At 41.2% G+C, this 13,242-nt stretch overlaps 1 protein-coding gene across 1 annotated transcript in view; it reads right to left on the bottom strand.

The window, feature by feature from the left end:
• Positions 1-13,242, bottom strand: part of LOC124792889 (cytochrome P450 6k1-like) — a 151,280-nt gene that overhangs the window by 69,859 nt on the left and 68,179 nt on the right. Inside the window, exon 3 of the mRNA XM_047257977.1 lies at positions 8,055-8,190. Coding sequence (XP_047113933.1) covers positions 8,055-8,190 — 136 coding nt within the window. The remainder of the gene's footprint in view (positions 1-8,054; positions 8,191-13,242) is intronic.

Here is a 13,242-nt window from a genome sequence, read left to right on the forward strand (position 1 = left end):
AAAGGAAACAAAAGAAAAGTTCGGAGTAGGTATTAAAATCCATGGAGAAGAAATAAAAAGTTTGAGTTTCGCCGATGACATTGTAATTCTATCAGAGACAGCAAAGGACTTTGAAGAGCAGTTGAACGGAATGGAAAGTGTCTTGAAAGGAGGATATAAGATGAACATCAACAAAAGCAGAACGAGGATAGTGGAATGTGGTCGAATTAAGTCGGGTGATGCTGAGGGAATTAGATTAGGGAATGAGACACTTAAAGTAGTAAATCAGTTTTGCTATTTGGGGAGCAAAATAACTGATGATGGTCGAAGTTGAGAAGATATAAAATGTAGACTGGCAATGGCAAGGAAAGCGTTTCTGAAGAAGAGAAATTTGTTAGCATCGAGTATAGATTTAAGTGTCAGGAAGTCGTTTCTGAAAGTATTTGTATGGAGTGTAGCCATGTATGGAAGTGAAACATGGACGATAACTAGTTTGGACAAGAAGAGAATAGAAGCTTTTCACATGTGGTGCTACAGAAGAATGCTGAAGATTAGATGGGTAGATCACATAACTAATGAGGAGGTATTGAATAGAATTGGGGAGAAGTGGAGTTTGTGGCACAACTTGACAAGAAGAAGGGAGCGGTTGGTAGGACATGTTCTGAGGCATCAAAGGATCACAAATTTAGCATTGGAGGGCAGCGTGGAGGGTAAAAATCGTAGATGGAGGCCAAGAGATGAATATACTAAACAGATACAGAAGGATGTAGGTTGCAGTAGGTACTGGGAGATGAAGAAGCTTGCACAGGATAAAGTAGCATGGAGAGCTGCATCAAACCAGTCTCTGGACTGAAGACCACAACAACAACAACATTTTGGTATAAAATTAGGCGATAAAGATAAGCCTTAGGCCCCACACAAAGTTTGTTCAGTGTGTGTTGAAGAACTGAGGCAATGGTATCAACGTAGAAAGCAGTCATTACGTTTTGGAATACCAATGTTTGGAGGGAGCCCAAAAATCATAGTGATGACTGCTATTTTTGTTCTTACAACGGACGAGGTTTCAATCTGAAAGACAAAAAGGATATTTCTTACCCTAACATTCAATCAGCCATTCGCCCTGTCCCTCATGCACCTGAAGTACCAATACCCTCTCCCCCAGATTCTTTGTATGATATAGATGATCATGTCATTGGCTCAGCAAGGTGATAGTGAAGAGGACAGAGATTGCTACGATCCTGGCACGACCGATCCTAGTCCATTCTCACAATCTGAACTGAACGGTTTAGTTAGAGACCTATACCTTTCTAAAGAATCGGCACAGGTTTTAGGATCTAGATTGAAAGATAAACATATGTTGCCGCTCCGGGTACATCCTTTTCTGGGTATCGATCAAGGGAAAAGGAGTTCGTATCTTTCTTCTCTCAAGAAGGTGACCTGATGTTTTGTAGTGATATTCCTGGAATAATGGTACGTTTCAAAATAGAATATGCTCCTGATGAGTGGAGACTTTACTGTTTCTTCAAAAAGAAGTCTTAAAGCAGTACTTCTACAAAATGGCAAAAAGTATGCTTCTATATCAGTTGGACACTTGGTTCACTTAAAAGAATGTTACGAAAACCTTGAACTGGTTTTAATCAAACTCTGCTATTCAGACCACAAATGGACACTATGTGGTGATTTAATCGTGATTTCAATGCTGCTTGGTCAACAAAGTGGCTATACAAAGTTCCCTTGCTTTCATGTGAATGAGACAGTAGAGACACAAAGCAACACTACATAAAAAAAACTTGGCCCTTGAGAAAAACCTTACAGGTAGGGGTTAAAAATGTTGAGAGGAAAAGCCTTTTGGATCCCAAAAAGGTGTTACTTGCACCACTTCACATTAAATTGGGGCTGATGAAACAATTTGTTAAGGCATTACCAAAATAAGGGGAGTGTTTCAGATATCTTTGTGGACAGTTTCTTTGTTTATCTGAGGCAAAGCTAAAGGAAGGAATCTTTGTCGGACCAGACATTAGGAAACTAATGACAGATCCCAAATTTGTGGGTAAAATGGAAAGAAAAAAAAGGCAGCATGGACATCTTTTAAATTAGTTGTTACCGTTTTCCTAGGAAACAAAAGAGATCCAAACTACGAGACAATCGTCGCAGACATACTCGACAACTTTAAAAAGCTGGGCTGTAACATGAGAATTAAAGTTCATTTTCTCGACTCACATTTTGACCACTTCCCTGCAAACCTTGCTGATGTAAGTGAAGAGCAGGGCGAAAGATTCCACCAAGACATCAAAGAAATGGTAAGAAGATATTAAGAAAGATGGAACGTCATCTTTATAGCGGAATATTGCTGGATGATAAAAAGAGATGATCCTCAACGAGTCCACAGCCAGAAAAGCAATAAAAGATAACACATAACAGATTACGAACAAGAAGGTTATTGAAATATGCAGAAATTTACATACAGATATGGTCTTATAAGTAGTTGCCTGTGGCCTTAAAATCGGAGCTATCTTTGCATTTGCCTGTAGTAATTTAGTGAAACCACGAGACACTGAAATCGGCATGGCCACATATAGATTAGAGCCTCTATCCTCCCGAATACAGTGCCAGTTTGTTAAAAACAGTGAAATCTCTTTCTGTCTACAGTATATAATACTGTTTTCTGCACACACGTTGGCAGAGAAGTTATATCATAAGGTGAAATTCTAGTGCACCACTGTTCATTCGTTTTCCACATCAGTCACGCTACCTACTCTAAGCTGACATCAGGAATGCGACCATGACGTTTGGTTTCCATCTTGTGTACCAGAACTTCCCCTACAGGAAGATTACGATTTATGATACAGTTGATGGCGAAGTCATTAGAGATGGAGCACAAGCTTAGATTGGCAACCGAATTCGGCCAAGGCCTTTCTAAGGCATTTCCCAGCATTTTCCTTAAGCAGTTTAAGGAAATCACGGTAAGTCTAAATCTGGACATCCGTCCTCCCAAATACGAGTCCAGTGTCCTACCATTTTGCGGCCACAGCTGTCATAAAATGTCAAAAGGAGTAGAGTTAAGATTAGGAGTTTTTCTTCTCTTCGTAATCCCAGCTCACACCCTTGATGAATGGTCGAATGCCACGGCGGCCCCTATGGTGCCAGGATGGGAGGCTACTGATGCCAAAGACAGCGAATCAGCAAAGATGCGAGCAGCAAGCTGTAGTTGGTAAGAGGCAATCTAAAGCACAACACAAGGAAATCCATTTTCTTTGTTGTGCAGCGTTATTAAAAAATGAAAAAAATAAAAAAGAACACACAATTTAACATTCATTTGATAAAAAGAAGAGGATGCAATATTTCGGTTACCACTATCAGAGCGCTGACAGTTGCGTCAACAACCACTAAAGTGCTCTTTCTCTAAGGAGTGCTAGTACGTGTGGGTTCAATTAGTAATGCAACACATGTTTTTCTCAAAGCTGATTTGTTTTAATCAGGACTCCAGAATACCATATTATTGCCTACTCTTTTGGCTACAAACTCCTATTCTTCAACATAATCTTCGTTCAATGCGACGGTCTTACAATACCTTGCAGGGAGGGCCTATATTCCCACATGGTAGTACTGTACTAGTTGATGTCAGAGCCAACGTCTTGCTGCATTAATAACCTCACCATTAACAACTTAATGCTTCCCGTGGAGTGCAACCTTCATTGGGCCAAGCAGATGGAAGTCGGAAGGTGCTACACCCGGACTGCAGGGTGGATGAGGCAGAACAGCACGTCGAAGTTTTGTGAGTTTCTCCCAAGTGTGCAGAATTGTGTGAGGCCTCTCGTTGTCATGAAAAGGAGAAGTTCGTTTGCATTTTTGTGGCGATGAACACGATGAAGTCATTTCTTCGATTTCCTGGGGGTAGCACAGAACACTTCACAGTTGACCATTGGACCATGAGGCAGGACATCAAATAGAATAACTCCTTCAGACTTCCAGACACGTTTGATCGCCTGTGACGATATTAGAAAAAATTATGAAGATCAGACTCGTAACGCGCAAGGAGTTCCCCCACAGATGGCTTTGTTGCTTTTTATGTTAGGCGGCGAGGAAACCAGCGGGCACACGCCTTTGAGTACCGCAACTGGTGGACGAGTGTGTCAACAGCGAGGTGTGTGATTGTGATCCGTCGGTCACCTCGAATGAGTGTCCGTACCTTACAACATTGTGTCACATCTGTGCCTGGCTGGCCGTCACGCGGGAGATCGGACATGTTTGCTCAGCCTTATTGCGACGACGACAGACGTCACGCCTAACGACTCACCGTTCTTTTGTTCACTGCCAGGTCTTACTAGATATTCTGCAGGCGCCCACGAATATCTGCGATGCCTATCTTTCCGCCAAAAGAAACTCAATGACAGCTCTCTGCTTGGAACACACCTCCGTTACGGACACCATTTTGACGGTCACGCATAGCACCGCCACGTGTTGAAACTTCGTGGAACTACAGGGGCTGAAGCGGGACTATTCCATGATGATCCACAACAAATTGCGCATTTTTTCAACCGAGGTTGGGTGAGAAAAAATTAGTTTCACTAGTTATTGAACGCTCTTCTTATTCGTGATGTTATGACGTTACGCTGTCGTACTCCTTACTCATCGCTGGCTTCTGGAACTTTCGAAGTTGAGTGCGCCTTTCTCTGGCGGGGGATTGTCTTCCTGCTCGTCAACAGTGCCCAAGCGCTATTGGTCACCCGCTGAGGGAGTGTGCAGAGAGTCTTTGCTGCGGATAAATTGACTGAAAAATTTGTTAGAAAGGCGATTTGGGGTAAAAGTATTTTAGTGGTTCAGTTTATTCACGGAAACGCGCGCGGAAATATTTATAAAATTTTTGAAGGAGACAGCATGGTGTTATTACGCTGTAACTTCCACGGCGGGACAGATTGCTGTTAGTACATAATTGAAAAAGGCTACCGTGATCAATGATTACCTGTTAAATTAATGTGGAAGTGCAACGTACCCATGGTTGTTTCAGTATGAATGGGAGATGACCTTAACTGTTAGTAGAAGAGTGGATGCACGTAAACATTGTTAATGAGTGCGTTACTTGCCAAAGGGATAATAAATGGAAGTATATACAGATTTTTAGCGTTATTATTTCAGTGAGGCATTTTCCATTTCATAACTAAAGAACTCAACATTTGAAAAGTACAAGAGACACATATTGGTGTTAGGCAGATGGTCAGGATTATTTAGTAACTAAGGGCATTCTCTCTGTAAAGCTTCCATACTCGTGTCCGATAGCTGCAAAGTTAACTGAATAACATTAAAGGAGCTTTATATTTGTTGCGGTGACAGGTACAGACATTTTACTACTCTAGCAGACCCAGTGAACGTCAGTTATAGTACGGCAGCGTAAGGTTTTCTGCGTCATTGAGTTCGAAAGAAGTGAGTGGAGGACATTTCGGCCCCGATTCAGCTTTGAACCACCAACTAGGGTAAGCATAAGTCTTTGGTTTCAGCAGTTTCAGCGTACTGGATGTATCTGCAAAGCACGAAGAACGAGTCGACTGCGTGTGTCGGATGAGGACGTGAGACAGATTGAAGGAAGCTTTGTGTGTAGTCCAACTAAGTTGACCAATAAAACTATTAGAGAACTAGGAGTGCCTGAACCAACTGTAAGGCGCGTTGTGAGACCCCGTTTACAGTGTAAGTCCTACTACTTATTATTGGTGCAGTTCATGATGAAAAGGACAAAGAAAACCGTATCGAATTTTGTGATGACATGGTAAGAAAGATGGACAATGGAACGTTTCTCCGCACTTAATTTCTAACGACGAAGTGGCGTTTCATCTTTTGGAAAAGTCAGTAGACAAAGTTCGCATCTGGGACCTACAAAATCCCCATACAACATTGCAACCTGTTTTTTTCCTTATCACAAAAATATTTTATGCGAGATTCTTATTTGCAGAGGGAATCTCGTTAGTGGAACAGCGCGCCTGAGCGTTGTAACAATACCTTTTTCCTGAACTCGCCAGGACTCACGAGACTTCATTTTTCAACAGGATGCAGTTCCACCCTATTGGCACCTTTATGTCGGAGCATTTTTGTGTAAATCTTTTCTTTTAGATGGACAGGTTGCGTGGGAGAAGAAGCCCTTGATCTTACGTTCTGGCTGCTGAGATGTAATCTGACTGCATGTGAGTTCTTCTTGTGGGGATTTATAAAAAGAAGCAGATTACGCCCCACCTCTACCGACGACTGTGAGCGATCTGGAGAATCCGGTCACAGCTGCAGTGAATTCAGTAACACACGTGTGGAATGAATTCGGCTGCCGCTTTCACTTTTGTCAGATAACAGTGTAATATTTTTGTTAGTAGCTAGTTTCGTAATGGAAAAAGATAAAAGGTATTCGTATGATGAAGGCTATAAACTGAAAGTAATAGCATATGTTGTAGAACATAGAAACAGAGTAGCTGAGCGGCATTTCGGCCCTCCACCAACAAAAAAATCCATTCGCGATTGGCGGGCAAGTGAAGAAGACCTGAAAAAAATGAGGAAGACAAAACCTGCAAATATAAGACCGAATGCAAAATGGCCAAAACTGGAAGACGACGTATTGAAGTGGATTCAAGGACATCGTCAAAACGGCATTGGTAATAATACAAAAATGATTCAGACACACGCTCATAAGCTAGCGCCACAGTGGAACTTAACAGACTTTAAGGTTTGAGTTGCTTGATGCTACAGTTCAACGAAGCGTCATGGATTTAGCATGCGAACTAAAACGATAATATATAAAAAATGCCACGACAGTATGAAGAGAAAATAGTAATTTTCCATCGCTTTGTTATTCAACATCGGCAGAAAACCAATGTGGAACTAAACCAAACAGCGTAATGGACGAAACTCCTCTGACATTTGATGTGCCGAGTAACAGAACCATTGCCATGAAAGGTGCTAAAAAATTCAGTAAACTGTTGTCCTTTCATGTCGTATGTCGTGCTGACGGTACTAAACTTAACACAATTATCATTTTCGAGAGCAAAATAATGCCAAAACTTTCTGAAATATCACCCGGTACGTACATGACAAGGGGTGGATGGACGAGGCTGGTATGGAGTTATGGATTAACAGAGCGTGGGAGAGACAAAAAGGTGCTTTATTGAAGAAGATTTCTTTTCTTCTAATAGAGCAGTTCAGTAGTCATTTGAAAAATTCTGTGAAAGAGCAACTGAGACAGAGAAATACAAAGTTTGCTTTTATTTCGAAAAGACTTACTTCCCAATTGCAAGCTCTTGCTTTCTCGATAAATAAACCATTTCACATGGATATGAGAGAGGAATGGGACAAATGGATGCTGGATGATATCCAACATGAATTCACGTCCAAGGGATCTTTAAAAGACTTACAATCAAACACGTTTGTCAGTGAATAAAACAGTGGCAGTCTAGAATGAGAGAAAAAATTATTGTTAAATCTTCCAAGAAGTAACGCTGTCGATGACAGAGAAGCCCATCTTATAAATGAAGAAGACAACAATGACGACGAAGACGAAGAAGAAAGTTCAGATGACGATTTACAGGGATTTTAAAGGTCAAAAAATGGTTCAAATGGTTCTGAGCACTGTGGGACTTAACTTCTGAGGTCATCAGTCCCCTAGAACTTAGAACTACTTAAACCTAACTAACCTAAGGACATCACACACATCCATGCCCGAGGCAGGATTCGAACCTGCGACCGTAGCGGCCACGCGGTTCCAAACGGAAGCGCTTAGAACCGCACGGCCACACCGGCCGCCTTTTAAAGGTCAGTTCGGTTTGATAAACTAAGGATTTCTTTTAGTCTGGTTTTGCAATCTAATGATAAAAATTGTAAAAATGTTATTTTTTAAAAAATTGCTTAAAAGTTAAGGTGCATTTTGTAGTCCGTAGCGTCTTAGAGCTATAAAATATGGTATGTGGATGACTCATATGCAATGTGTATTTCATGAAATAAAAATTAATTCAGTTGGATCCATCATTTTCAGTAACGCTGTGTGCTTCGCGCACGCGTGCAGATACTATAGCTGAGAGCGCAGGCTGGTGCCGCCGCTCGCCTACCTTGATGACGAAGAGGTTCCTGGTGCCCAGGGGGTCGGACTGCTCATCGCTGGTGTTGTAGCGGTCGGCAAAGGTGGCGAAGTCCTTCACCAGCACAGAGCGCAGCAGCTCCGGCGACCGGATCAGCACGGCGGGCCTGCGGGCAGCGTGTCTCTCAGGGGCTGTCCACAGCTAAATACACTACGTCACGGAAAATTTCCCACTTCTTCAGAAACTAAGCGTTGATTCTGCCTATGTTACAGACGTCTCCGAAGAGTAAGTTACACATCATTGTGGTAGGTGAAGTAACTTGCACCACACTTCAAAGCGACACAGATACTGTAGTGGGACGCGAAATTGAAGCGTCACCCATCCACCAGTGTCAGCCCAGTTTGCAGGTGAATATAAGTTTAATTTAGTGTTTTGTTTATGTATTTTGTAATATTTGTAATGTTTGTGAATTATCTAAAGTTTTGTATTTATTTTCATGTTTCATTTACGGAGAGGGCGGCGCAACGAACGGAGACAGCATCTTCACTGCCGGGACCAGAGGGAAAATTGCTGGCCACTATACGTCGCGGGTCGACAGCCAAAGAGCAACAGAAGATCCTGAAACCGAGTTGTTGCGTCGTGCTTCTAAAAACTGAAAAAATAAGAATTTGTAATGTTTCTACAACAATGACGTCACAGAAAGTTTAATCATGTTGTAAATGTTCAGTCCTATCTTGTCAAGGCTCATGTTCACGCCTATATGTAGTATATATGAAGATAATAAACTAGTGTATACTACAGAAGTTTAAATACGTGTTCCGAGAATTTATTTATGAAGAATTATATTAAGGAAGAAGCATTACTGATTTATTTGACAAGATTATTAATTTTTGACAACGTTCATCGTGAGTTTGAGTCTTAAAAGTTTATTCAATGTGGTTTTAATATTTATTAAAGCAACTTGCATTAATATAATTTGTAAGAAGAAGCAAACGACATCTAAATTGAAAAGAGTTTGCGCAAACCAATTGGACTGAATGACGTAATTCGGCGCATACGACTCAAATGATGATGTTTTAATTACAGTTTCGTTCAAGAACCACTCAGAGACAACTTTAAAAAGAATTTAAATAATTTTGAAGTGTTTTGTAACTCACGTAGGTGACGAAGTCTGCACATGGTCATATGTCAAAAGAAAATCATTTATACAAAACTTACCTCGTTACACTACAATACGTGACACTACTTTTCAACGTATCGTATCTATTTAAATAAGGATCGCGAAGTTCTACCGAACGCTCAGTTTCTGAACGGTAGAAATCCACTCCTTGCTCACGGAACTATTCGAAGACTGCTGTTCGAACGTCCTCATCGGCGGCAAATCAGTTGTCGCTAATCAGTTCCTCAATTGCTTGGACGTTCTCACCTGTAGTCGATGTCGGTGGCCTTCCTTCCCAATCAGCATCACCCACGTTTTGTGACCTTGGCCATATTGTTGCAGCACTTCACTACGGCAGGATGCTACAGTGTGTTTGGTCCATATACCGCCAGAATTTTACGGCGAATCTATGTACATTTTAGACGTTTCTCACACAAGAACTGTACTGTCCCTCGTATTTCGGCTTTGGAGTACGTTTCCAGTTGCTGCGCCATTTCATTTCCCTACTGTAAAGCATTTGCTAATCACACCGCAGCAGAATTCGCTCTATAGGAAACCCGGAACACGTTCTCTCTTGTTCACACTTGTTGCGCAATGCTCTTAGTGTACGACGACATGAGTAACATACTTTTTTGAGTCCCTCGTAGTATATCGGAGAATAAGTTATACAGTATAGGGCAAGGAATTATCCCGAACTATAGAAGTTAATAAAGGAAAACTTAAAAATGCTAGAAAACACTTTATTATTACCTAAATAAAATGCACCTGGAAGTTCCATTTTATTAAGTTCTGAACATCAAATCCTGCAAGTGACGTCCCTCGTTGTGAATACACAGCTGCAGCTGGTTTCTATAAGTTCTGCATCACTCTATGGAGCATCTGTTGTGGAATGCGGCCTCTTTTAAGTCATATAGCATCCTTCAAGGCTCCCAGCGTGCTTGAGCGGTGTTTCAAAACTTCATCTTTGAGATAATACCAAAGAAAGAACTTGCGCTATTTTAAATCAGGCAAACGTGCAGGCCATGGGATGTCGCCGTACCGTGAGATCAAACCATCAGCAAAGATTTTACTCAAAACATTCATCGAATGTCAAGCAGTGTGGGCCGTGGCACCATCCTGGAAACTAAACGAGCCTAATATGCATTTGTTGAAGTTTTGGTTAAAAAAAGTTTTTGGGTCATGTTAACATGTTGTCCGCTATTGACGGCAACAGTATGGTTTTTTTCTCCTCAAAGAAAATAAGGTCCAATGATTTCCTCAGCACTGATTGCACACCAGACTGTGACCTTACCATGTGGAAAGGACTCTCATGAATTTCCTCAGGTCTCACATAATTCCAATAATGCATATTCTGTTTATTAAGACATCCATAAAGGTAAAAATGTGCTTTAGCATCGGAGAAAATGTGCGCGTCTTGAGAAACGTTTCCAATCAAGTTTTCACAGGATTGTCGTTGATTTTGCCGGTCCTATACAGTTCTTTAGCATTCTCCATTTTATTCGGATGAAACTGAATGCCTTTCGTGGAGAACCCGACGCACAGTACGGATAGGCTGTGCAAGCGACGACGTGTGCTTGCGAACGGAACGTTTAGAGGACTGCAAAACTGACCTTCTGACACCCTTAATGTTTTATGGAGTTCTAACGGTCCCCTGTGCACCAACTCTCGTTTTCATAACACGGCCACATCGACAAAAGTTCTTTGGCCTAACAGAATCGATTTACGGTCGGGAGAACTGTTTCGATGGGGGATTTGATATCGAGTACACATATAACGCTGTACTGCAATTATATACCGATTTTCGGAAAAACAGGTTTCGACAACAAAAGCAGGATGTTCGTTTGACCACGCCACTAAAATCGGTACCAAAGTAAACGTCCACTTTTACTGTGACCTTGGAGCCCATCCCCACTCTTCCACCGCCCCTTCTTTCTATGCAATACCACTTTCAAGTTAGGGACAATTCCCAGCCCCACACTATACATCAATGCTACAGCCTCCATTAGCGTTCATCAAAACAGTGAGAAATTCAAAACTAAATGAGGAGATTTCATATCGCCAAAAGTATTCTCAGCAGCCGCACAAGAATTTTTCAGATTTTTAAACTGGATAAATGCGCAAGTTTCTAGCGGTAGCTTCAGACTGAGTCAAATGTGATATCGCTGAGCTTCGCAGCAGTTATGCTGACTCTCGATAGTCGATACTCTGTCCATAGTCGCCACATATTTACTACAACTGAAGACAACGATTGGGTGGACAAGAAAATAAATAAAGGAAGAATTGGCCGAGCGGTTCTAGGCACATCAGTCCAGAACTGTTCTGCTGCTACGGTCGCAGGTTCGAATCCTGTCTCGGGCATGGATATGTGTGATGTCCTTAGGTTGATTAGGTTTAAGTAGTTCTAAGTCTGGGGGACTGATGACCTCAGATGTTCAGTCCCATAATGCTTAGAGCCATTTGAACCATTTTGAAAAGAAGAATAAAAATGGTCTCTAATGCTTTTGGGAAACGAAATAGGATTTTCAAAATTAAGTTTCCCAAGTGTCTGAAAAGAAAAGTTTACAACGCTTATATTTCATCAGTTTTGACTTACATTTAAGTGTGTGAAGATATTACTAATTATGTGATCGAATTTTTTATATGTGTATGTGATATCTGTTCTTTCGGACATGTGGACAACAAGCTCGAACTCTTACAGAAATCGGCGAAATACCGCGAGTAATGAGAATAATGGTCAGGGGCACTACATTAGGAATACATTGATAAGTTTGGGTCTGACAGGAGGCATGCTAGGGTAGTTCGTGCAGTTGCGGCAGTCAATCTGTCCGGATGGCTCAGCGGTCACAGCATTTGACTAGCAGGCTGGTCCAGCACAAATTTTCAACTTTCTCCATTGATTTCAATTAATGCCCACTCACAACCCATGTCTGTAATTCTTTTGTGTATATTTTTTCTTTTTCTTATTTCTTTTAGTCATTCCTTTTACTCTGAACACATATCTTTGATGGTTTAGAATACTTGTTTTGTTCTATAATTTGAAATGTAACTATTGTTTCCTCTATTAATATTGCTACATGAATTTCTTTTAAATGAGAATGTGTGTAGATGTGCGTTTGATCTTCTATGTAATGCTTTTGTGAAATGTGCTGTGTGGAACCACAAGTACAGGTCGCGCAGGATCCGGTGCCCGATGCTCAGTGACAGTTTTCATCCAAAGCGATGGGAGAGTTCATTCGTTCGTTCAAAAGGGGACACTAACAAGCGTTTGCCACCTTTCGGCCGATCGGCGATGACAGAAGCAACGCGCACGCCCTGCAATCTTTCTCAAACGATGTTACAGAAACTATTCAGTAAAAAATTCATTTTTGCTGTACTTGTAGCTTTATATGTCAAGTTCATTATGATGTGCCCATCATTTCGTTAATGTTCGTTGTTATTGTGATATTTACGTGGAAGTAAGACATTGCGCAAAATTCGAAAAAGTTTGCAATGAAAAATAGGGGCCGCTTTGATTTTGCGTTCGGTGCGTATTACATAATATGTTTCTGTGTATGCAATTTAGCTAACATATTGAATTTTTCTTTAGACTTGGTTAGAGATCTCTATTTGTTACCAGTCTCTAGAAAATTGATCTGAAGTAGCGCACTGATTTGCGATCGTACCGCGCCAGCGATAAAGCCAAAGTGAAATATCCACGACAGCCCTACTATTTCATAAACTGTTTGAGATACCGAAATTTTAACATGTCAACAAGAGAAATGCGTAGGTTTTACTCAAAATTCTCCACTCGTGACACTTCCCTGAAAGTTACGAATGGTTAACAAACCAGGCGAAAATAAATCGCTGCATTTTCGGCGGAATTCTTTTTAGATATTAACCAAAGAAGAGGTGACAGATCTTTTTGAATGGTCACCGATCAAGTTTGGGCGTGAAGGAGCCTCGCTTAATATTTACAAAAAAAAAGTGAGTGTAGGCTTCAGTTTAGAAAATCACTTCTCTTCCAGTGTTCGGCGTATCCCTTACAGCACCTGTCGTAAGAACTGTGACGCGAGAGCGATA

The sequence above is a fragment of the Schistocerca piceifrons genome, chromosome 1 (genome assembly GCF_021461385.2).
Source record: "Schistocerca piceifrons isolate TAMUIC-IGC-003096 chromosome 1, iqSchPice1.1, whole genome shotgun sequence".
Classification (NCBI taxonomy): Eukaryota; Metazoa; Arthropoda; class Insecta; order Orthoptera; family Acrididae; genus Schistocerca; species Schistocerca piceifrons.